The 25,887-nt window shown below is 44.3% G+C and overlaps 1 protein-coding gene and 1 long non-coding RNA gene across 4 annotated transcripts; one reads left to right on the top strand and one right to left on the bottom strand.

Moving 5' to 3' along the window:
* Nucleotides 1-2,637: 2,637 nt before the first annotated feature.
* On the bottom strand, nucleotides 2,638-6,348 carry POP4 (POP4 homolog, ribonuclease P/MRP subunit). 3 transcript variants are annotated; one of them, XM_064459483.1, is made up of 7 exons: nucleotides 6,296-6,348; nucleotides 6,107-6,159; nucleotides 4,886-5,109; nucleotides 4,172-4,249; nucleotides 3,895-3,956; nucleotides 3,461-3,562; nucleotides 2,638-3,013 (listed from the first exon to the last, which is right to left on the bottom strand). In XM_064459483.1, the coding sequence occupies exons 1-7, from the start codon at nucleotides 6,300-6,302 to the stop codon at nucleotides 2,877-2,879; spliced, it is 663 nt and encodes a 220-aa protein (XP_064315553.1). In that variant the 5' UTR covers nucleotides 6,303-6,348; the 3' UTR covers nucleotides 2,638-2,876. The 3 variants fall into 3 exon arrangements, with proteins under 3 accessions (XP_064315553.1, XP_064315554.1, XP_064315555.1); XM_064459484.1 differs by having other exon boundaries at nucleotides 6,107-6,154; nucleotides 6,296-6,314; XM_064459485.1 differs by lacking the exon at nucleotides 6,107-6,159 and having other exon boundaries at nucleotides 6,296-6,338.
* Nucleotides 6,349-8,381: 2,033 nt separating this feature from the next.
* On the top strand, nucleotides 8,382-25,850 carry LOC135314786 (uncharacterized). The gene is made up of 3 exons (XR_010374271.1): nucleotides 8,382-20,385; nucleotides 22,496-22,629; nucleotides 24,587-25,850. It is a non-coding gene; the product is annotated as an uncharacterized LOC135314786 (long non-coding RNA).
* Nucleotides 25,851-25,887: the final 37 nt, after the last annotated feature.

Raw genomic sequence — 25,887 nt, 5'->3', positions numbered from 1 at the left:
TAATAACATTAACATATCTTGTTGTTACTTCACAGTAAGAGTAAGTTGGCTGGGAGTGTTGATCTGCTTGAGGGTAAGATGGATTTACAGAGGGGTCTGGACAGGCTGGTTCAGTGGGCTGAGGCCAATAGTATAAGGCTCAGTGTCGGGTCCTGCACTTGGGTCACAACAGCCCCATGCAATGCTACAGGCCTGGGGAAGAGTGTCTGGAAAGCTGCCCGGTGGAGAAGGACCTGGGATCAGTGCTGGTTGACAGCCGGCTGAACATGAGCCAGCAGTGTGCCCAGGTGGCCAAAGCGGCCAACAGCATCCTGGCTTGTATCAGGAATAATGTGGCCAGCAGGAGCAGGGAAGTGATCATGTCCCTGTACTTGGCACTGGTGAGGCCGCACCTTGAATATTGTGGTCGGTTTTGGGCTGCTCACTACAAGAGGGCCATTGAGTTGCTGGATTGTGTCCAGAGAAGGGCAACAAAGCTGGTGAAGGGTCTGGAGAGCAGGTCTTATGAGGAGAAGTTGAAGGAACTGGGCTTGTTTAGTCTGGAGGAGGCTGAGGGGAGGCCTCATTGCTCTCTACAACTACCTGAAAGGAGGTTGTAGCGAGGTGGGTGTTGGTCTCTTCTCCCAAGTAAAAAGTGGTAGGACAAGAGGGAATGGCCTCAAGCTGTGCCAGGGGAGGTTTAGATTGGATATTAGGAAAAATTTCTTCAGTGAAATTGTTGTCAAGCATTGGAACATGCTGCCCAGAGAAGAGGTTGAGTCATAATCCCTGGAGATATTTAAAAGATGTGTAGATGTGGCGTTTAGGGATATGGTTTATTGTTGGACTTGGCAGGGCTAGGGTAATGGTTGGACTTTATGATCTTAAAGGTCTTTTCTAACCTAAATGATTCTGTGATTTCCCTGTATAAGATATACATATCTAGAAAAACCACTGTTTTCACCATCTCAAGGGTGGTACTTCATATAATTGCAACCAAGATTTATTTCCATACCCACTGCTTTATTTCCTGACTTCAAAGGGGCCAGAGGAGCAATCTGTTCTTCCTGAAAACCAGTATTGCCCATGCTGATTTCAACTGATCAGAGTCTGGTGCAGTGATGCTGAATCTGATCTGCGTCTGAGGGATTGTGCCAGAGAGGTGCAGCTTTCCTGTAACCTCTCCCAGCAACAGGTCCAGAAAGCAAGTAGATGCTTTGGAGGCCAACTGACTGAAGGCTTACTGGCACAGTTAGTGCTTTGATAGGACTGGGGAGTGTTGGAGGTGTTGATGTTCATTGGCTTTCTCATGGCAGATGAATAGCTTGCATGCTCTGCAGTTCACAGCCTGGCCTCCTAGCCCTAGTACTAGGCTTTGGTGTGTAGTGTGTGTGTGAGAACTATGTTCTCTTTAAAGAAATGACCATGATTGTCTCTGAACACTTGAATGGTGGCAGGGAAAAACTCCTCTTCTAGGATACGGGTCTTTCATTTGATCCTCAAACTGAATTCATAATTTAAAGGTAGCTTTCAGAAGCTTTCAATTTATAACAGAAACACCACAGAGGCTTTTATAATAGAAAAATGTTAAGTGATCCAAATACAGGGTCACTTCTACCTCCCAAACAAGTTAAACCTGCCTAGTTGATGAAACTGTAATCTGGGCAGCCAAAAAGGTATCTTGGAAGTATATAGTGTTAAAAAAAAAAAAAAGAGAGAAAAAGGGGTTGAGGATAGATGAAGCACACGCACTCAAAGATGAACAAGTCTCCACTGGTACAAGTATGGGGTCTCCATAACAACCACTGTTGCGGACTGCTGCAAAAAGCAAGTATTTATAAAAGGTTTAAACATTAGAAGCTTTATCACGAATGGTGCTGTATTAAGGGTGGTTGGTGAGCTTAGACTTACATTATGAAACTACCCAACTTCTTATGTTCCAGTGGTGTAGTGCTCACCAACAGGTGATATAACAAGTGCCATCCACACTCGCCTTCTTAAAAATTATGTAACAAGTATATTTTAATAAGAATAAAGGTATCTTTTTAAATGTATAACACAGACACCATGTCTAAATATATATAAAAATAGGCTAAAGCTCTATGCATAGAGGTTAAAACTTCATAAAGCAATTTTGTAGGTAATTGAAGTACAAGACTGCATGGGGGACACTTCCCTCTGAATTTCTAGTTTCAGGTGCTTCCCTTGCATGTGATGTGTTGTGTTCTCTGTACTCTGGCATGATATATATTTACTAACATAGACATACTGATTTAATCTTAAAGCAGTATGTAATTAGTAAGCACCTGGTAAACAAACAGCTTGCAGGGCTGCATTACATGTTTAGTGTGTTCATATTTTCACTCATATACATGTAATCTGTAACAATAATGACCACAGGGAAGGAGACAGTCAAGGTAAAACCTATCAGTTGAAACAACTTGCTTGCATATACTCGCACCAGGCAACGATGTTCATGTTAGTCCAGGAACAATGATTATGTCAGAGCAGTTGTCATCACCTACAGTCTCATTATGATCTTATAATAGGCAGATGGAGCCCAATTCATACAGAAGGAACAATAACATTTATAGCAGAGTTAAATTTACACAATGAAAATTTTATAATGTATGATTACAAATTGAAACAGGAGTCAGGTAACCAATACTAATCATATAAATTTAATAAAAACCAGAATGTTATATGCAAATAACAAAACGGATATAACAAACTGAGTCTGAGAGTGCTTAAAAGACTATAGATAACTAGTCATTCTTCAGTAAGAAGAAATGCTTTAGAAAAATTTCACATAGCTATTTAATCTGCCAGAAAACGTGGTCTTTAAATGGCAGGAAACCAGCAGACATTTCTATTAGTACTTCTGATTTTCCATGAAGTCATAGGTCAATAGTTCCTTTCAGCTTGAACTTTTTTGCAGATCGTTCACTCGCTCTAAGCTGGAACTTGCTTCCATAGATGTAGGAAACGAATCCATCAATCTCCAAGCTGAATATGTTGTTAAGTTTGGGAACAACTGAAAATGCAGAAGGAAAGAAATTAACAAAAGATATCCCCTGGTACCTCAGCATCTTTTCGTATTATTCACGTGTAGACTTGAGGTTTGCCACACTTTCAAGGTTTTTATGCTTTAGCAATAGAAGAAAAATAACCCAAACTTCTAAATGTTAAACTTCAGTAATTAAAGTTAGTCCTCTTTCAGGAGCATGCAGTATGTGTTGCATAGAGCACCTAACATGAATCAGAAATGCATTTTATTTTTAATTGCTCACTTCTAATGAGACACTTTTGCAGTAAGATATTGGGCTGTTATGCAGTCAGTAAAGACACTGACTTCTGCCACTCTATGCAAATAAAAGCACTGCTATAAAACACTGTACTCAGACATGTAAGATGAACAATGTTCTTAAGAAACTTCTGATTATTCAAATTGTGAAAATTGCAAAAAAAACCTGTCTTATACCTTTTAATTTGTCCTCTTCAGTGATAATTTTGAAGACATGTTTAAATTCCTGTAGAATGATTCCTGTTATCCCAACATATGAGGGGCACTTTGATTTTGTGACTGAAAGAACAGAAGTATGTATGAATTAGAAAATTTCAGATGCAGGCAGTTTATTTGCTCTTCTGTAGCTGGCTCATGATTGTTTAAAACTAGTTTGCAATATTCTGAAATAATGCAATTATAGTAATTGCTGGTAAAATTTGTGGCTAAACTTTGCAACTAACACCAGGATTTTCAAAAGCAGTTGAAAAGTAATTAGCATTTGTAAGTAGCGAAAGAATTGATCAACAGCTATGTGATTCTAGAGCTAATCATACTAAAAGGAATTTAAAAACAAGCACCTGAAATATAGGAACTTCAGATCATTTTCTAAAAGAAAACAAACAGAATACCTGTAACAATAGCTCCATGGAGATCAGCTTTTAGCAGTTTGCCCTGAATCATATGTGGTTGCCTTGAAGGAGAGGGTGGGATCAGAAAAGAAGGAAAGATGATTATATGGAAAATTAGGTTTACAAAACATGACCATGATTATTGAAATAATGACCAAAGCTTACAGAAATACTACATATCCTTATCAAGTAATTAAGATGTTTGTAGCAGTAACTTGGTAAACCTGGAAACATCTACTAAAACAAAACCACACTAATTTTAAATATCTCAGCTTACGCATCTGGTTTAAGTCCGTGACATAGGTCTCTGATGTACTGTTTCCACAGTTCATGTAGTTGTAGAAAGATTGCGTATCTGCAGTAAAAATACATGAAGTATTATACAAGAACTTAATTGTAAAAAACAAAAAATCTATGGCTTGATTATGGAAGTAATCATATTTACAACAGAGGTAAGACTAACATTTATAATTTTGTAATCGGCTCTCGTAAGTCACTCCAGGCAACAGGCTTCCTTTTATAAAAAAAGCACAAACTAAATATGCTGCTTCCTATCAGTCCAAAATGGTGATGTGTTTTGGAGGATGACACTGAAGAGAGTTTCTATTCTGTACCTCCCCACTTACTTCACATTAGCAGCAGCAGGCAGGGGTTTTATTCAACATTTTGTTTGAGGAACCTGATGCAGAATTTTGACTCTCTGGTCACAGGCAGTCTAACTTTAAAAACTGAAATCAGAAGTGACTGTGTTCGGGTTTAATTTCTCGTTATATTTGGTTATGCAAAAGGGAAGAGAATCAGTAACAAACGAATGAATTTTCCAACTACACAGACAAAATAAATGCTTTCCTATGGTGAAATGTCACAAACTCAGTCTCAGGCTGATGTTATATGCTGAAGGGTGAGTATCCACATGTACGTGCTGCTGCTTTTCCATACTCTTGATGTACTTCCTACTTTTACTACACAAAAGAAATACTGGAGACCTTACCTTTGTTGTTTGGGTTCAATTTCAAAAAGATGCATTTCCCGCCTTTGCTTAGCAGTAAAACCTTTGAGTTTCTTCCTCTTTTGCTTTGTCTTTTTTTTGGAATAATGCTCAAGAACTACAGCTTTCCGAGTTAGTATATCCTGGATAGCTTCATCTTTCTTTTTTGGCATACTGCGCTTCAGGAAGGCATTTACAAAGGCTTTGGCCTCTTCTGGTCTTTGAGGCTAAAGATATTTTAAAAGATACTTTAAAATATTAAATTAAGAACATGTTGCTGACCAGTAGTTTTATCAAGTTGACAAAATCACCAGGGGAATTGGAGATCTACACAAAAGCAACAGTGAAGGTGCTATCCCGAATAAATCAGAATTTTCTTCTAAGTAATAGCAATGAACCATGTGAGCCTGGCAAAACAGGATTTGTTGGCCAGAGAAGGGAGCTGAAAGATAGTAAGTAACTTTTTTTACAACTATACCCTTGAGGAGAGCCAAGAGACTGATAGTGTCTTTTGATGTGGGATGTCCCCTTCTGAGAACTCGGTGATAAAGTGTATGGGCAAAGAGAACAACTAATTGGGATGTTGACAAGATCTAAACCTAAATGTCCTTTAGCTGAACTATCCTCGTTGTAATACTAAAAATCATGCCCATAGGCCAAGACATTCCTTCCCCCCCCCCTCCAATTAAGCCCCTCACTCTCCAAGCATGTGTGGTAAATTAAAGGGAGCTGTACCTTTAAGTTGAAATGAGCAAAAAACTAACCAATTATTAGCTGGGGGGTGTGAATATTAGCTGTGACTGACACATGTGACTGTATAAATGCCTCGTACCGGCCCGGTGCGGGTACTGCCCCAGCGGGGTACCCCTTAGCGCACGATGGGATGGAACGACGCCCCCGCTCGGGGTGTCGCTGGGCGTTTCGCGCCCCGGGCCAACGAACCCGCCTTTCGGGGAAACGAAGGCAAAGCATTCGCCTGCTGAGGTTGCCCTTATCTCGCGTCGGTTTCGCTGACGCCGCGATTGGGGAAGAAACGCCCGTTTTCGCATTCCGTGTGAGCCGAGAAAGGGACTCACCCGCGCCCCCCCGCCCCTCCCGCCTTGGCAGGGTTTGTGCGGGGCTGGGCGAGGTGAGAGCCGACATGGCCTCGGCAGCGCCGCTCCCGAGACACACAAGACACCCACACCCCCGCCGAGCCGGGGCTCCGCGGGTGGGCGGCGGTACCTGGAGGCGCGGCTGCCCCATCTCCTCCGGCGGCAGGCGGCGGTACAGCTGCGCTGCGGGCAGGGGGGGGGGGAGGGGGGTCAGGCGGGGCCGCCGCGGCGGGGACACACATTCCCCCACCTTGCTTGACAGGGCCCCTCCCGGCTCCCGCCCGCGCCGGGCCTCCCCTCCCCTGCACCGGTGTCTCACCCTCCATCGCGCCCGCCGCTTCCGGCGCAGGTGGTGATGGAGGCGGCGGAGGCGACGTGCGCTTGCGCAGAGGCGGCTGGCGGCAAGGGGGCGCCCGCGCCCCGCTGCCGGTTACGCCGTGATCGGGGACAGCCCCGCGTTGCTCGTCGAGTCGTCCTGGCGGGGCGCGGCGCGGTGCCGGGCAGCCCGCGGCAGGCAGGTGACTTTGCTATAATTGCTGTGTGCTGAAAACACCTCGCAGCGGTGCCCGGGGCGTGAAAAGGCGGCGGGGCCGCCGGGAGTGCCTCGCCAGGCCGGACCCTGGGCGCCACTCGAACCCGGGCTAGGCCAGGCCTAGCCCTCGCGCAGGCCGCGTGTGCCCCGGGGCGGCTCCACGGCGCGCTGCGTGGGCGCGGCGGCAGCTGCCGGCGGCGCGAGGGAGACCCAGCCCGCTCCCGCTGGTGTTGCCCGGCGCCTGCACGGCAGAGTCGTGAGGGACGGGGAAAGGGATGTCAAAGCGTTTTCAGCAACCGGGAGCCAAAAAAGGGGGGGAATTATTATAGTCCGTGTGCTGAAAAGCTTTTATAGAGAGTTTATACTACTTGGCTATCAAAAGAAATACTATCTTGTCAGCATCTCCCCTGCTGCTGGTTAAGGTAGTAAATCCCAGCCTTAACCTCCAGTTTCAGAGGCTGTGCTGCTGGAGGTGACCAGGACTCCTGCGTGTCCTGGAGAGAGGAGCCTCCCTGTGCATACCAGTGTCTCCGGGTTATTGCCTAATGTGGCTGGCAGTGGGGTCTCGGAGAGCTTGGTGGCACACATAAATCACAAACCATGCCTGACTCTGGTTTAGAGAGAAGCCATCGCTAAGATCAAAATCCAAAGAAAAAGATGTAGAACAGGCAAGTGGCATTGCTTATTGCAACTATGACGTTCTGCAAAGAGGGAAGCTGCGGCCAGGGTGGATTGTTAAATTAGCCATTTAACGTAAGCTAGATAGGGGCCATTTAATACCTTCAGCTTCTGTCAGGGGTCTGAACAGTCACGTTACTACTATTATGCAAGTCACAGGTTTATTTCAGCAGAGATTGGGATACAAAATTAACATTATTTCTAGCCACAATCAAAGGAATAGCCTTTATAAAATTTTATAAAATGAAATCTGGCTATTTTTTCTCTATCTTACACTAACAAATTCTCTGACTTGGGAGAGCAAGTTGAGCACCAGATATTTCAGTTACTATCATGGGAAAAGTTCTTTTAAAAAAGCCTTGCCATCATACCGTGTAAAATGCAGGCCCCCACATTTTCTCCAGTCATCCACCACTTCAATGTGATCGTGTAAGCTTGGAGTAGCCAAGTCTGTTGTTCAAGTATCGATTTGCTAGTGTCCTTCCCAGAGTAATGGCATCACTTTAGAGTCTGGACACGGTAGTGACATGCAGCCTGGACACATCAACCCTCACTGCTTCTCCCTCGTCCTCCAATTGCTCCCACTGGAGGTGCTGGGACATCTGTTTCCTCCTCCATCCTGCAGCCCCCTCACCTTTCTACCTTCTGTGGCCTCATTTGTTCTGCAGATCTCTCCCTGCCCAGGATTTACAAACACGGTGCTGGAGCCAGCCACTGCTCAAGCTCCCCAGGCCGTGGGCAGGCACAGGCCAAAGTTCTTCTCATCCTACTTCTCTTGGCAGGAAAGAGAGTTTTTTTCCTAGTCCCAGCCTATCCTTCAAGGCCTCTCCAGCCATAGCTGTTGCTGCCATTGCAGGTACCTGGCTCTCACATGCTCCTGTTCAGCTGTTCTGAGCAGCTAACAGGCTGTCATATGCTACCGTACTATGCCTGTAGTCACACACACAGCAACATAAGATTTTTGTTTAAAATCTGTCCTTGTGTTTCTGGCAATCAAGGTCAAAAAATCAGGAAGGTGGCGTTTGCTGTGGAGTTTACCTGCTCTGATATGTCACTGCCTCTCTCCACCTGGATCATGACAGTGTCTTTCTCCCTGCACAACACAGAGGTACTTTGAAACCAGAGCAGTCAATTGCTTTTCCTTGCCAGCCTAATCCCAACTTGTGCTGTCCTCTGCTCAGACATGATGGTTGTCCAAATACAGAAGAGGTTTATATTCTTGTCACAGGGGGCATATTGGCTTAGCAGATAATTAAGTACTGCTTGGTAAAGGATACCGAGGGAGCAAGTTACTGAGACAGGATATAGGAAACGTGATGATTTTGTTGAGTGCTGCTGTGGAGCACAAAGTCACTAATGTGATCCCTAACAGGGAATTAAATTGTAGATCTCCCTCTATGTGTGTAATGAAAAAAGGGCTGGTCTCTGCAGAGTACTAAGTGTGGGTACCGATGGGTTTGTATTGCAGACCTCCTGGCAGTTAAGTACATTGCCACAGCAAGCAGATCTCTTGGCTTTACAAAGCATGGACTCCTTGAGTTGTCATTGCTGCTAAGAAAAGATCAGTTTTCATGAACGGAGTACCAAGGTAAGTGCTATAGGTCTTCAGGGCCATATGAGCGCTCCTGCACTGGATTTATGCTGCAATTCCTAGGGCGCTTCAGGGATTAATAGTCAAATCAGTGTTGGTGGTGCTGGTGGTTTAAATCCAATGATCCAGGCTAAACTGGTGCCTGGGGAAGCCAATCTCCTCCAACAGCTCTACATCTTCATTTCTTAATTTATCTTCAGATGTAATGTCTGAGGGAGCGAGATCAGCGTGTGTGAGTCCCAGCAAGAAGGCTCTGCATCCGGGGTCAAGAATCCCATCAAATAAATGTGAAAAAGATTAGGCAAAGAAACTGAGAAACCAGAGAATATACAAAGACAGCTTGTAGATGAAAGAGAGTCGGCTCAGAGAAATGAGAAAAGATGAGTAAAATGTGAATATAAAATTAAGTGGAAATATGGAAACGAAATAATTAGAATGCATGTTTCCAAATGTGCAGCGTCACCTGCTCCACCTGTCTTAGTGTCTTAGACTTTTGAAGCTTTTTACTTCAAGATCACCTTGGAATAGGTTTATAGTGATATAAATCCCTAATATATATTATTAATACTAAGTTATAGATGTCAACGTTGGCATTTCTTGTTCTATTAAATCTGTGTATGGCTTTAGTTATTGCTCTCTAAAAATAATTTAAGAAAAAACTATGCAAAAACCCAACATTGAAGCAATCTGACTGTGTGCACTAGGGGGCCACATTGCTGTACCTGTAGGTACTGTTGAATTACAGTGATGAGGAAAAAAATCCCACGTGCGGGTGAGGCTGGGTAACAGCAGTGTCCTGGGGAAAGTTGAGTGAATGTGGGGGCAATTACAGAAAAAGCTTTGTATCGAGAGTCACAGAGAGCTAAAACTTGAGACGTAAAATGACTGAAGACAGTAATTAAAGACATTTTTGTGGCACAAGAATGGAAGGTAAGTTTTTTTAAAAAAAGTAATTATGAACTGAAGCGAGAGGTGAGCAGAAGTATGTGAAGTTAACGGATGTGTGTAAAAAGTGACTGAGCTATAATCACTGTTATGCTTTTGCTGATTGTTATTGATGCAGGAAATAAATACCGTAATTCTCCAGAGGGACTGTCTCAGCAAGAATTTGAGATCTGAAGATCAGTGTAGTTTATTCCTCATGGCCAAATTGTATTAGCAGCTGAACTTGGCCCGTAGGGACAGCTGTACTGGTGAAAATAATGTCCATTTAACCCCCCCCGATCTGATTTCCTCTATCCAAATATCAATTTCCAGCCCCTTTCCTAGGTTGTGCTGAAACAGCACGCAGCCAAGTCCCACGGCTGTCCCGCCACCTCCTGGCCACATTTTGCCGCCTCTCCGTGGCTCCTTTTCCTCCTTCTGCTGACCTTTTTTGGTCTGGTGGGGAGCATGGGGCCTCTTGTTTTTGGGGCCTTTGGCTGACCGTGCCCTCCATACGTGGCTGTCTCCTAGCTCTGGCCGTGCGGAGCCAGGGCGGTGCGGCTGTGCCATGTGCAGGATGTTCTCTAGCATTCCGTGCTTGCAGTTCCCTGGAAAAACGAGTCCAGGGGAGGGTCGTATCTGGGGGGTGGCGGTGGGTGGGCAGGGGGAGAACAGCGTTCAGCTCAGCTGGGCAGAATGAGTCGGTGATGTTAGTAGCTTGAGTTTTCAGTTCATAACAGTGCCAGTTTACTAGGGGAAAATGTGAAAGTTTTGTCTGGGGAAGTGCAAACTCTTGCATTATGGGTTTGCTTGACTGATTTTAGACAGCTGGAGTTGGTTAATGAGTGTCACCTTTTGATGTACCTGTTATCCCACAAATGTTTCTTTTCCATATATTCTTCCGTAAGTTTTTCTGCTTTATTAGTGCGCCTTTAACTCATGGATTAGGATGAGGCGTGCCCTCCCACCCCCGCATTTGATAACTGTTTTTTCCAACTGAAGGTTCATTATTTCCTTACAGTCCTGGCTCCTTGTCACCTGAAGCTGCAGGTGTCACTTTAGGGTGAATGAAAGAGACTGGCTTTTCTGTGTGTGAAGAAAACAAGAAAGTGCTTGGCAACATAATCCGAATATGAATTTGGAATACATTGCACAGAAATCAGAAAGCAACTGATAATCACAAAATGTTTTTAGAAAATTCCAATTATTTAAATGCCGGGTTTTAAAACGAAAACAAAGCCACAAGCAGGCTTTGTTGGAAGGCTGGTTGCAGGAGCCCGGGCCCTGTCACTGGGGCTGCTCTCACTAGAGGGCAGCCCGAGACTGGGGGTTGGCTGCCGGCGCCAGCCCTGGGCATCCCGCAGCTGGGCGCCGGCCTGCCGTGGGCTTTCTGTATGTATTTCTACACGTTGTTGTAATTCAGCCAACTGTTTCGAGTCTACATTTAAAAATTGTTTATTCTTTTGGAATAAATTTGCCTGTTTGCAGCTTTTTTTGGCATACCGGACTCTAGTTCTCCCATACATCAACCTCTTCTGCATCACAGTAAAATTATCAGTGGAAAGAGGATTTTGAAGGAATTAAAATTCCCCACAAATTCAAACCTTTTTTTAAAACACTAATATATTCTTATATTGAAATAAGAAGCTATGTCCTTAGAATATCTGGAGTTAACTGCTGCTCACCAGAACTACCCAGCCTTGCCTCGCAGAGCAGTGCTAAGAAAGCAACACTTGCTCCCCAAAACAGTAACAAGGAGTCAGTAAGCAGAGGCGTTGGCAGCTGACATTTGGTTTCCCAGTGTGCTGAGATCACGTATGATCCAAACACATGTCAGGATGACAGACACCACTGCTGCTCCTGAACAGCTTGTATTTACTAATTCATACCAGCATTCTGCATTCATGTATTATTCCATGACTTACAGTCTGTCTTACAGTCATTACTTCTGCCGTTCTTTGAATCTAGTTTAGATCTCATTGAATATTTTATTTTAAAACATAATTAACATTGGCTTATATGTGATAGGGATGTAGGATGCAAAATTAGTATTAAAAATGATAAATTATGAAGTGGTACTAGTTATTAGAGTTATAGCAGATTGAACAGTTTAACATATTACATTTGGTTTTGGTTAAACTACATAAAATTGACGTAACTCATTAAAATTTCAAAAGAATACAAATAAAAAAGGTTTTAGGCTCAAAAATCAATTGTGTTGGATTTTTCCTAAAAAATGTTCAGATGTTTTTCTAGAAAAGGGTTGTCAAATTCTGCAGGCCTGTATGACATGGTTTGGTTGTCTTGACTTGGCACTTCAACCATGGTAAGTAAGTTTTGGCCAAAAATACGTTAGTACATATTGCATGTTACTATTCGTAATGGAGTGCAATAGACAGATGATACCTCGATGAGCTTCCTGCTGCAGTGTGGTGGCTGCTGCAGTATTTGTGCATCCCTGTCAGCCAGGGCGCTTCCTCTGGTCACCTCCAAATCTCCTGGCACTGCCAGGCCAGCCACAGGCTCAAGGACCGCACACAGCGAGCTCCTGAACATAAATGAGAGTTTTACCTATGCTGTGTGTAACTCAGCCTTGGGGCTCTGGAGTGAGACAAAGGAGTTTTTGCTAGGACTAAGGTGACAGGAAGGAAGAGACACTTTTCGCACAAGGCTTGTGTTAAAATAATTTATGTTTCACTGAAGCATCTTTTGCTGTGTTTCCCAGAAAGTGCTTAAGCACTAACTGCTTGGGTCGGAGTCCAGGGAGAGGGCATCTGCCAGCTCAGGGGGCTCTCGCTGGGACCATGGGGCTGCTCCTGCCACCCCGACCCACAAAGGAGCAGGAGGCTGTGGCCATGCAGGACTATCTGCAGCGCAGCCACCTCCTGTGCAGTGCACTGTCAGCAGGTGCTTCATGCCAAACAGCCAGCGTGCCTGGAGTTAGGAGCTGGGATGAAATCCCAAGAAAGTTGAAAAGGTTCATTAAGTAAACAGATACAAATTTTCGTTTTTGTTCTGTAATGAGGCATGTTTCTCAAAGGCTTCACTATCAGGAAGGCCCTGTTCCTGCCAGATTCTTTCAAAGTAACACAATTAGGCAGGCTGTCAGGAGTGAACGATTCTTTTTAATAAAATGAGTCAGCTTGTGCTCTCCTTGTCCAAGTGATGTGTTGCTGAGTCCACACACATGAAGGCCGCATCTGCTGAGGCACCACGTAGCTCCAGGTCCAACTGGTTTGAATGTGTCTGTCACAACGTGCCAACTCAGGTGAGTCCTGTCCATGGGACATGTGTCTTCACAAGTGCAGGTTGTGCGACCCAGAGAAAAACAAGTGGAAACTATTTGTCTGTTGGCATTGGGCTGAAGGAGCCCTGTGATGTCCCTTTTGCCATAGTCAGCACCTGAACTAACAGTGTCCTGAGCTGCTGCCTCAGCCCGTAAGAGACAACAGCTGCTTTACCCAGCTGTTATGGAGTGGTGCTTAGTCACACACGTTACCTATAACCCTAACACTGGCTGTGACTATGCTCGTAATGCATGGAGGCAGCTTTTTTTTTTGTTGGTTTTTTTTTTAATTTAGCATTCCTGGTATCTACATTAGCTTTTTAGCAACCAGTTATAGGAGGCACTGGTGACAATATAAAGTTGGGCCCAAACCATCAGAAGGAATTCAGGCAGATCCCCTCACTGGACTGCAACGGGAGGCACTGAGCCATGTCCTCAGGTGTCTCTTGGCATTTCCACTTGAAGTTTTCTTACATGGGAGGGTGAAAAGTAGTCTCAGCATCTGGGGGTTTTGACTCCCACTGCAGGTGAGGCCTTTATGAGCAGTGGTCAGCTGCTTGTACAGAGCTAGTGAGGCTTCCAGCTCCACAGCTGTAATCTGATTTCTTCTGAACTGCTGGGCAGTGAGGGGGTTAATGCTGCTGGCTTGCTTTGATAATTGGGGGGGGGGGGAAAAACCTCCAAAGCCAACAAAAAAACCCCAAACCACCCCGCTTGAGGTCAGTGCTCTAGGAAGTGCCTTTTAAAGAACAATAACCTGGTGCAAGAGAAAAATACTTCATCCATCTCTTAGGTAGAAATCTGATAAACCACAGAGGGAGGCAGGTGTCCAAGGAAATAAAAGTAATAAATGTGGCTGCAGTTCTGGAGTGAGCTAGCCTGTCAGACTGGTAATTAAGTGAAAGCCCCTGTCAGGAAATGCTGGAAGCTAATAGATATACATAGAGATGGCAATTCATTTGCCTCAGCAATATATGTTAATTTTAGCAAAAGATTAATTTATACATTTTGCAGTGGGACAGAATGGTGGGGGTGAAAGCAGGAGAGCTTTCATCATGCCAGTGATTATTTCAGGTGGTAGAGATTATTAAGCATTTTATACTTCTTAAAAACGGAACACTGGGGGAGAATGGGAGAGGGAGAATGTTTAATTTAAGCAGATCCTCAAATCAGAATTAGCTAATCGCAGACTTATAACTAACCAAAACCACATTTGCAGGCAGCTGCTGGGGATCCTTTGCTTTGCCACAGCTCAGTAAGTACAGAGCCCTGGTTAGCAAACAGCCTGAGCTTGAGCCGCTTGGTGTTGGTGTGGTTCTTTTAAAAAAGGTTTGCAAGAGTTACACGAGTGTGAAATTGGGAGTGCTGCAGTGGTGAATCACACCTTTGGGAAGAACAGCTGTCACTTGAGACCATGGCAAGCTTAGGGATGCTTTGGTAGGTGAACAGAGGAGCTGCAGGAGAGGACTGACTTATATGCAAAAGCACCTGGCAATTATTAGCAGACTGACATGTGCTGTCAGGGTTTGGGGCAATGAGTAAGCCTCTGCTCAGGCCCACAGCAGCTTTAGTGATGCGGCACTGACTGCTGACAGAGCTGCCCAGCTCCTGATTTGTGGTTGTCCTGTTCTGGAAGAAAACTAATTCTGAGGCCAGGTACGCATTGAAGTGGGGGAGATGGTCACCCGATGCAGAGGGCAGTGAGGGGGCTGTGACCCTGCTGTGCGCATGGGTGGGGTGTGTTTGTGTGTCACAGTCCCTCTCTGAGGTAATTTTTGACCCTTGTGTCCAGTTTCAACTGTATTTGTCACAGCCCTCAAGCTCTTACATAACAGCCCTACAGTGCTCATGCACACAGCAGAGGACAGCTATGCCATTAACATTGCATGATCTTCCCTGTGGTGAATCTGGCATTGCTGGGGCTCACTGGTGCCGTGTGCCACGGCCCAGGCCCTCCACCACCGGTAGCGTGAGGTCCTGCTGGGTGCATGGTGCTTGTCGCAATGAGGCCCTGAGTTACACTTCCGAGTGTGGCGTTAGGGGTATGACTATGGGTATTTCAGCTCTGAAACACAGGCTGCAGTGCAGCAGGCTTCTTTCTTTAAAAAAAAAAAAAAGCGCTGATCTGTAAAATTATCAGCATTGAGGCAGCAGAAGGCAAAGCAGATTTTCCTTTGTTTTCTTCTGCCTTAGAGGAGGAATACTTGCTTCCCCTTCAGTGTGATTACAGCCCATTTACCAACACTTCTTTTTGAATTTCAGACCTATGTTTTAGAACAGTCACAAGCAAGAAGTGTTTCCTTTCAGAGCCTGGAGCAGTCAGTGCAAGGGTGAAGTTTATTTAACAAAAAGAATAGTTCTAGCTGAATTCACATTGTGAAATTATAGATCCATTTAAAGCAAAGTAGAAATAGTAGCGGGTTAGGGTCAGGGAAGGAAGATCTGCTGCAAAGTGCATCCAACAACCATCTTCTAGGGTTTTTTTGTAGGATGTTTTTCTTTTCTTTGTATAATTATGCAAAGAAAAAGACCTAAAAAGCAATGTGCTAGGTGCTGAAAGCAAGCTCGAGGCTTGCTCAGGGATTGCAAGTAGAGGCATTATAAATGGTGTCTCAAATGCATCAGCTGTTTCAGAGCTATGGGCTCTGTCCTTCCCGTCATGGACAGGATGGAGGTCTGTGACCTTCCTGGCCGCACACATGTCCCCAGTGCAGCTGGCCAGGGCAGGACCCCGCTGGGGCGCAATCCCCACGAGGGCTGGCCCTGGCTGAGCACTCCTTGCTTTTGCACCAGTTGCCCTGATCCCATAGGTCTCCTCAATCCGTTTTGTTCCAGACAGCAGCTGTCACAAATGCACGTTTTTCACGGGAAAGAGGGTTGCTACCAGCTTTTCCTAATGGTACTTCATATGTAGTTTATTTTTGCTAAAGACACTGGCTTCTATGTCTCCTCCCAGGCACTGCGGCAGTGTCCTTCTGCCCCTGCTCTGAGGGCTCCCCGTTAGTATTACCGTAGCAGGAGGTGAGCTAGAAACACACCCAGGAATATATTGTTAAGTCCTGCCTGTATCAGCCCTGCATGTTTGCCTGTAAGAGCTGTGGGAGATGTGGAGGAGTTGGGAGAGTCAGTATCATTACAGGAGGGACTCCTGTGCCAGGGAGGTCATCTTAATGCAGCCCTCCCTATCACTCAAGGAGTTACCTGTGGCCCTTTGAGGTGACCAAGGGGGCTTCCAGAGATTTTAAGAGACTTTGGGGCATGCCTTAGAGCATCTTTGTCTTGACACTACTGAATCCTACTGAGCCCTTCCAGAGCCTGGCATTTAAACAGAGATCGTGTTTAGAGTTGTCCTCTTCTTAGGAGTTAAGACAACAAAAAAAGATAGAAATAATTATTTCCCACATTGTCTTGCATGTAAATATACCAAGCTCCACAGCTAGCCCTGTTTTTGCTGCCCACACAGACATGCGGGGTCAGTTCTGGGGGCAGAAGACAGGGATGTTCAAGTTGCTAGTGAAGATACATTACCTGCAGATTGCAGCTCAAATTCTGCTCTGGCTCAGTAGCACCAAGACATGTTCCTACCTTGAACAGAGGTGATGAACAAACTGGTTGGAGCCCCTTGTTCACCTTGAGCACCGGAGGAGGAGTTTCTGCAGGCTGGCTTTGAGCACACCTTCAGATGCAGTACGGCACTTGCGGCAGCTCCACTCCAAGGCCCTGGTGCTGCCAAGGCCTGCGAGTTTAAAAGTAGCTGAAACTCCCACATGGCAACATGATTTACTAAACCACTAAGATATTGGGTCAGCCTTGTAAATCATTGTAATTATTTTACTGAACAGGTTGTGGAAATAGATCAATAGAAAATACGGCATTTAGGCTTACAATGCTGTGCATTCATTATGGGAAAGAAATTATATTAACTGATTTAGGAGCTAATAATAACTGAAAATAACAATTTAATGGAAGCCTTCCAATCCTGCACTTTGAAAGCAAGACACAGCTACACGCAGTCTACCCATTTTAGTATCAGTCAAGTATACATAGTGATTTTTTCGACTCTCAGAGAAATGTCAGTCAAGTACAAGTAACTTGCAGACTTTCAGCATCCCATAAATTACATTGTAATAAAACAAAGCCAAAGAAACTATCAACAACCATATTTACATACTGGCAGGGTCACACTCACCAGGCACATGAAAAGTAAGACAATGTATTACAATATGGGAAAGTGGAGGTGTTGCACAGCAGGGGCTATTTTCCACTGGCAATTGCTATTTCCATGAGACTGTGGTTTGTGCTGCTGGGCTTGAAGGGCACGCACTTCTCTCTAAAATGTTGGGGTTCTGTCTCAAACATCTGAATACTAAATATATGCTATATACGTGAAATATACATAAAGAGAGAGGGAGAGAAACCAGGAAAAAACTAATCTCTCCTGTGCAGCAAAAGCCAGGTGTCAGCATTCAGTAGTTGGGGGTCAGCATTGCTCTATTACAATTATTTTACTGTAGCTAAACTAAATTTGGTACGCTGTGCCCTGGTTTCCTTAATGCATACATGATAGTCACCTGTGCTGTTAAAATACTCTCTCCTGAAATAAGCTGTGCCTTGTGACTATTTAATGCCTTATTGGCCATCGAGTAACTATGCTGAACCAAGCAGGCACCACTGTGGGCAGAATTTAAGCTGTAATCAGATAGCACACCTATGTCACCTGCTCATTGGAAAGCCTGCAGCCTACTGATAGGCAGTTGTCACATCAGCTATCTCCACTCTGGTTTGCAGGCAGAGTTTAGCTCTTCTTTGTGCCCTCAGGCTAGATAGCATTTGAATTATGCACTTCATCGCACCCCAATTAGCTAGAGATGCATGACAAAAATCATTATCAGTGTGTTTATTTGGGAAAACACCTTATTTTGCCATTTGGTTCAGCATATTAAGAAAAACACACGCACCCTTTTTCTCCACTGAGAAAAGCTTGTTTTAGAGCAGAGTGAAACTTCGAGCTGTGGCAAATCGTGCTGCTCCTGCTTATTCACCTGTTCTAGCCAGCTGTTTTGGGAATGTTAAGTGTTGCTTAAAAAAAAATTAATTGGCTTCAGCATGACCACAAAACTGAGTGACCACACTCCCTGTGCAGCGTGGCTGCCTCTTACTCCCGAGACCCCACAGCAGGTGAGTTTTACCGTGTCCCCAGGTAAATGGCCCCTGTGGCTCCCCACACCACCTCCCCGCCTGCCTTGCCATTTTGGAATCACACTCCCAGCTATAAACAACAAACTGGATGGATGTTTTTCCCAAGCCCTGTAAATGCAAGCAGCAACAGATGAGCACTGAATGAGGGGAAACATGACGTGTGAACACATGGTGTTTTCATGGCACTGAACATGAGCAGTTGCTTTCGCTGGTGCTGCTCTGCTCCAAAAACCTGCAGTGACAAGGTTTGAATTACCCTGGGTAATAAGCCTAAACTTGGTTGACTTTTCCATACATGTTTATGACCAGGTTGACAAATACTTTCTGAACCTAGCAAAGCGTTGCGCATTTGGTTTTGAGATGGTTTGCTTTAGTGAAATGCTTTGGTCTAGCATAAGTAGCACAAGACCTCTCTGGTCTCAGAATAATTAACTTCTGGGTTAATAAAGAGATTTTACATTCTTGGAAAAATATTGCAAAAAAGTTCAGCTGCTCATATTTGACACTGTGGCAACCTGGATTTAGTTCCATTTACTCAGTCTTGTTATTAAATCATGTTGCAGTTCAGGATTTGACTGGTGCCTGCTGTGTGTTGCTAACTAGTGTTTGCTTGGGTTTGAGCTTGCCCAGTTCTGGTGGCAGCAAGGCAAGCCTTTCTTCTCTCTCTCCCTACATGCTGAAAAACTGCAAGGTGGCCACATCAACAAACCCACAACAGGATCAATACCTCCTTACGTACGCAGTTTTGGTTTCCCTGTCTTGTCAAACTCTGCTTACTTCTCTGGAGACTGAAATGCCAGTGTTATTAATTATCACAAGATTTCACTATATAAGGAGTCTGGCTGCTGACTTCAGTGGGACTCGGCTAGCTCAGATAAAAAGTCATTAGCGCAACCAGTGACTTAACCATAAACAGGTTCATTTTAACCAGGATTGCAGTTAGCACCTTGCTGTGCATGTAACTAACTTGAGACTTTCATACCACTACACTATAAAAGTTGAAATTATATCCAAGCACTCCATAAATGGATTACACTATTACCATTATTTGTAGCACTGAATGACTGCATTTTTACTGTCTTGCACTAAATTAGCATAAATGAATCACAAACATGAGTGTATTTGGTAAAGATCATAAAGTGATGTTTCTGTAATCAAATTGTACATTTTCATTGTCTCATTTGATTTTGTTGCTTCAGCTTCTCTTGTGCACTTTCTTGAGTGCTGCATTCCCTTCAGGGTAACAGGTTTCACTGACAGACGTGGCTCAGTCTAGATCATCACTCAGTACAGTTATTCCTTGGCCTGACTTGGATTTGGATGTGTACACCATGTCTTTGTCCAAAGTTTTATGAACATTCCCGAGCAAGCACAGCTCCCAAGCTCGCGCACTACTTGGCTTAGCCATGGCAGGACACACTGACTAGATACTTCCAGGTCTCCACAGCTCAGAGCAATGTATGTTCAGGTTAACAATGTGGGGTGTTGCAACATCATCTAGTTCCTGTTGGAGACACAGGATGCATTTAACTAGGGAGAACAGGCTTTTAAATCCCAAGGCCCTTGAGGGTCCCTTCAGGAACCAACAGGTGGCTTTTCCTTGTGTTCCTGCTGTCCATGCTGGCACGAAGCTGGGGGAGAGGTGGTGGCTGTCCTGTCAGAGCAGAGCACGTGAGGCTGAACCATGCGCAGGGACGCTGGGCAAGAGGTTTCCTGAGCTGCATGGACCATGGCTCTGGGAACCTGGCAATACAGGCCCTGCTGTCCTGCTTTCAGTGCTTTTGAGGGGATCCCAGAAAGCAGAGAAAGAAGAGTCCTCGCTACATTGGTGATGTTCCAGAGGCCCCAGAGGACTGAGTGTGTGAGTGCATGTCATGAGAGGGGACGTGTCCCAGGGGTAATTTAGTTATCAACCCCATCGCTAACATTTGGCCAAGCTGCTCCTACTAGGTCACAGCAACCCACTGTGTTGCTCTTCTTTGGAGGGAAGGGTGAGGCAAACCAAGGGGGGGGTGGTATCACAGTCCTGACACCAACCTTCCTCTTACCCGTCCTAACAGCACAGAAGCTCTCCCGTGGGGCTGGTGAGACATTTCTTAAAACTGCAAAGACAGTTGATTAATGACACACTGACAGGTATCAGTCACTTGGATCAAGTCTGACAACTCTGGAAGCACTGAAATACAACTGTCCAGAACAGTAAGTAAATAAATCACAACATATACATTAAAAAGAGGCTCTCATGGGAATTTAGAGCTAAATCCCATGTTTATCCTAGACTATGAATACAGAAGCACTCTGTTAAAAAAGAATAAATTAAAAACTGTCATAAAAAACACAGCACTTGGAAATTAGACATATCCCCTAATTTTTGCCAACAGCTGACTTTGGCTGACAGCCTAAGTATCAACACCTGCCTAGATACTATGTAGATCACCCTGAAACCCAAAATGAGTCATGATACTGGATTCTCAGAGCAACTTACAAGCCTGAAAAATATTTAGTAATGAAGATGTCATATTCTAGTTTGTTAGGAATATAGTTTACTTCAGATTTTAAAAGGAAAATTACAAGAAAATAAAAAAATAAAAGACCATTTTTATGCGGTGATCTCTTTTTTTTAATCCTGCATAACACTCCCAAAGGCTTACCTGTTGCTTCCTACTTCAAGGGTGTTAACACAGAGATGAATTAAAGTTCATGGCAGATCTGGTCATGGAAAAGGAAAAAAAAAGAAATAGTATAACACCCCCTTTCCCATATTCCCCTGAGCAAATTCCAAAGATGTCCTATTGGAAAAGTATAACCCTCAGTTGAACTGTGAGTGTTCTTGAGTTATTTATCAAGACCTTTGTCACTTAATTTGTATTAAACTGTAAACGATTTTTCATATGGGCTTTAAGAAACATTTTTACAATAACAGGATACCAGATCTATAGACAACAAATAGGGAAGTCCATTAAGTAACGCCACAGCACTGTCCGATTCAACTCTTAGTGTAACTGTGATTTGCTTGGAATGTCCATAATTGCTATAATTAAGCGCGTGGCAGTCACCAGAGGAAAAACAGGAGATTTCAATCCATTCAGTGACATGAGCACGGCTCCTTACAAAAAGCCATCTTGCTCAGTGCTATACTTTGGCTTGTCTTTGAGGCAGATATGAGCCATGTATTCTTCCCCAGTTTGCTCAATTTATAATAATATCCATCTTCTGCAGAAATTGGTGGGGTTTAGAAACATGGTCTAAAAGCAGCACCAGAAATACCTTCCCCTCTCAAACCACACAGCTGTGCCCAGAGACTGGGGACTGCTGCTGCTCTGGGGCAGAACAGGGTGATGCAGGAATCCCTCATAGCTGCCCTCCTGCCTTGCTGGGACTCTTCCAGTCTTCGTCTCGTCCCTTTGATTTAGGGCCAGTTAATTTTCCTATGGAATAACTGTAACTGCTCTTGTGTGAACAAACCCTGGCCCTCTCCCACACGCACAGAGCCCTGGGCTCCGCCTCAGGGCTTCTCACCAGAGTGACGCCCTCAACCACCCAGCAGCCCCCTGCATCGCAGCTCAGTGATCTGCAGTACTACAAGGCTGCTGGGGGACAAAAACACCACAAAAGCCAAAAAAAAAAGCGAAGAAGAAGAAAAAAAATCCCATATATTTCCTATGCTGTAAGCAAATGGTTTACCATCTAAGCACTCTATTGATCAGCAGTAATTTGCATACATTGATTTTCTAGCATTCGCCCATGTCTTGTGGTGCTGGTTTTCCTTTACCTGGTGGCAGCAAGCCCCCAGGGTGACGTAGGTGGTGTCCCTGCTGCCAGCCAGCAGCTCACCAGGCTGCACGGGCCAAGCTCCCTTGGCAGGGCTTGGTGAGCCCTCCCTGCTCCCGGCAAAACCAGGCATCACTCTCACTCACTACAAATTAACGTTCTCACAAACACCACCCCACCTCCCCCATCAGTCTTTGCTAAAAGCATCAATTAAGACTTTAACATTTCTGATCCCATCAATTTTCTGTTCTCTTCTTATTAAATAGCTGTACTAGGGGAGTTCGAATAATAACTGCCTGAAGTTTGGGGATAATGAATAAATGAACTTTGCCAGCCTCTGGCTAAGCATGAAATTTACTGTGTAGTAACAAATGCAAGAGCAGCAGCTTATACATTAACCAACCTAGATTTGACACACAAGTTTGGGCGCACATTATTTACTTACTTACTAATTCTACGTGAGACAAGGCTCCAAAATGTTTTATGCAGGAAATGAAAAATGACATGGTCAGACAGGCTTTTGCCTTCGCCATCACAGCATGAAGCGGCTCACTTGTCCATCTTCCCTTCGGTGGGTCTCTGGCCCTCTTGCCATGCACAGTGATGGTTTCAGGACTACACGCTTTATTTTCCCTGGGAGTTTTGCCAGAAAAGGAGCATACCAGGAACTACGTGAGTTTGCTTTTTACTTGCTAGGTCTTGGCACTTTGAAGGTCACCTGTGTGCTATAAAACTACTTTTGTTCCATGCATTTTTACATGTGCGTGGCTCTGGTATCAATGCTCTTACACTGTTGTAAATCCATTCATTTTTGTAGAAGTCCATTAAGACACAGTGACTTTACAGCAGTATAACTGTGAGCAAACTATGGCTGATGGCACAGACTAGAAATATTACATGGAAAAGTGCAAAGTTATATTGATTTTCTCTCAGGAAAAAATGTGTTTCCTTATGATTATATTATAGATGACAGCTCTGGCCCCTAACAGCCATCACTCACGTTTCCCAGCTCAGCTGCTTGCTGACTGTTTGAGGAGGAGCCGCTGACTGCGCTGTCCTCCAGCGCAGGGACCAGGGGCTGTCTCCCCAGGTGCCCGGGAGCGCACCCACCCCACCACTGGCACGGGAGGACTTTCTGCCCAGTGCTGCATCACAGTGCAGGAGACAGGCTGCCTTTCCACGGCTCTGCAGTCCAAGCACTTAATCCTAATCGATTCTGACAGCAGACACCATGAGAAACGCTTAGATTTATGAAAGAGCAAGATCTGCCACTAGCCTCTGTTCCTTAAGACTACAGCAAAACCTCACTTTGCCCTTTTTAAGTACAATCAGCAGAAGTGAGGCAGTTGCCCTTTTCAGAAGAAAAAGCACTCTCGAAGGACAGATGTTTTAGCCAAAGTCCTTAACACACTCAAAAGCAATAAGGCGCCAAAATCTTTATATTTGTCCATCAAAATGTTTCTCATACCTTTAAGTGCTTCTTAAAGACTAAACACTGTACCAAAAGCTGCAGCCTCCTCTTTAGCCAGCTACTTCCCCTGCACTATGCAAATCCCAGGCCAAACATAGGCTGTGTATTTTGCAAAAAAGCTAACCTGAACGTGGAAACCAAGGCCCCAAAACCTGGAGGACTCACTCTGCACATTACTGAAGGCAGAAATACAGCGAAGGTAAAGGTAGAGCTAGGTTATCTTAACAATCTGCTCCCTTGTTGAAGTTATCCTGTGTGTTGGGAATAAGTTATCTCTGCATGTGTGCTGGTCTTCACTAGAAAGAAAAGATGCCTATTGCTTTTGTTAGATATTTCATCAAATCCTCAGGTATTTTTAGTAGTTCTGAGGTTTTATAGTGAATTGGAATGTAAGAATTGTTATTCCTACTGCAGCACACTTAATTCTGATCATAGAAAGGATATAAAAGTTATTTTTAGTTGCAGATTTAATATTTTTTCACCTTTAATGTGATTGAAGTCTAAAAGACCTTGATAATTCTACTCCTGCCACTGCACACGAAACTTCCAGTTGCTGCCACATCCCTGTGCAGGCAACAGGCTACAATACAAAGGGAAGGGCAGATGCAGGATGATTATTTCCTCCCGTGTTTTCTGCAAACCACACAGTATGCAATTTAAGACATAATGTACCCCGTAAGTGATGAAACAGAAGTAACAGAGCAAAGCAGATGATCTATCCACTAGGAGACTATGCTGAGATATGGCTGAAGTTGAAATAGAAGCATAACTACTAGATAAGACATGGCCCACTGCTTCCAAGCGTCAGCTATTTATTTAGATAAATTTAGGCAGATTTTCTTCTTCCTCTTGTGGAAAATAGGATTTGGTTCTCTTCCTTGGAAGGAAGATGAGTCACTGAGAAATATTCACTGCCCCTGAGAAAAAGCAGCAGTGATGGTGAGCTTGCCAGAGGACCCACAGTTCAAACACAGGCAGGTTTCACTTTCATGACCAGCCATTACGTGAAGGATTAGAGCTTTTGTGACATTACAGACTCCACACATACCTCTTCATTGAATTAGTGTCCTTGAACAAGTTCCCAGACATGGATGTCGGTATTAATTTAGGCATGGTCTGACATTCAAATCTTTTTTTCCACCTGTCTTTTCCCTTCAGGTTATAAAAGACTCACCCCCCGCGTACACAGGGAAGCCAAAGACCGTGCTCTTCTGTGTCTTATGCTCTGATGCACCTCCAGGCTTCCAACAACCACCTCCACCCCTCCCAAGTCCTTCTGAAGAACAGTTCTGCTTTTTGTAGGATGATCATGGATTATTCCCCAAGCTAGGGAACACTACAGCTGGCATTAAGAGGATGAATATTCTTACAAAGACTTTATCACCTTTGGATCCCCATGGTGAGTTTGCCCCGGGACAAGAGGGCTTTTATTAAAATGCAGTAGCATGTATGAAACGCTGACATGTTTTGGTCTCACACCTAGTGAGATATGAGTGGCACAAACCCCTCACTATTACTAGCAGTCCTAGAAAAAGCAAATTCTAACCATCTGAGAAACTGAAAACCCCTTCCTACCCTCCTTCTAGAAGAGGACTCGGGTACAAGGTGAGGCAATGGCACATCCTGCTTTTGCTCCACAGCTTCTGCTGACAAGAGTCCTACTGGCGCCGTAGCTCTCACTTTACCATTTCCACAGTTAAGGTCCTTTCTAAAATGCTACACAAATGAAAGGATAAGAATCACAGTCAGACATACAAAATTTCAAAGTACTGCACTAAATTCAGCTAAAGAAGGTCGTGTTTCTTTACAAAATCATTCTCTTAGCGCACTTAAAAAACCACGCATTTTAGAACAGAAAAGTTACCACTGTATTTACTGTAAAAAAGCCTTTTGCTTCATCAGAGGAAAACTCACTTGGTAAGACAAGTGGCATGGTTATGTAATTTTAAAAATCTAAATATATTTTAAACAAATGTTGGAACCAGGTCTGGGGAATACAACATTCCAGGTTGATTCATTTTGATTTTTGATTTTCATTTTGATTTTTCTTTTCCACTGGTTGATTCATCTTTTTCAAAGAGGCCTGGAGAAAACCAAAGCAACTTACCTTCAATGATCCACGCTGCCACATGGTCCATCTGACCAGATCTTGCACAAACTGCCCAGGGGTAACTGCAAAATGTGGCTGTAGCTTGCAACTAGCTGTCAGCACACTGTGCTGTGGGGTTTGGCCATACATGGGGGTGTGTAATAAAGAACTGGTTTCAATTTTATTTTGTTTGCGATGCACCTTCCTTCAGTTGCCTGTGCTGTGACAAGGCAGGGAACAGACACGGCCATGAAGCCTTCTCAGGGAGCTTCAGGACACAGGAAAAGGCACACACATCTGTAAAAACTTTATTTCAAAATCTTTTTATTCAACTGTTATTCAGCAATATACAATACAGTTTATAAACAAA

The sequence above is a fragment of the Phalacrocorax carbo genome, chromosome 8, assembly GCF_963921805.1.
Source record: "Phalacrocorax carbo chromosome 8, bPhaCar2.1, whole genome shotgun sequence".
Classification (NCBI taxonomy): Eukaryota; Metazoa; Chordata; class Aves; order Suliformes; family Phalacrocoracidae; genus Phalacrocorax; species Phalacrocorax carbo.
This window is presented reverse-complemented; position numbering and strand designations above follow the sequence as displayed.

Bases quoted from the DNA above. Each gene is read 5' to 3' on its own strand.
- POP4 (XM_064459483.1), bottom strand. The intron at 5,110-6,106 runs GTACCGCCGCCC...AAATATCTTTAG, and splicing joins TGGGGCAGCCGCGCCTCCAG to CCTCAAAGACCAGAAGAGGC. The intron at 4,250-4,885 runs GTAAGGTCTCCA...TTTTTACTGCAG, and splicing joins ATTGAACCCAAACAACAAAG to ATACGCAATCTTTCTACAAC.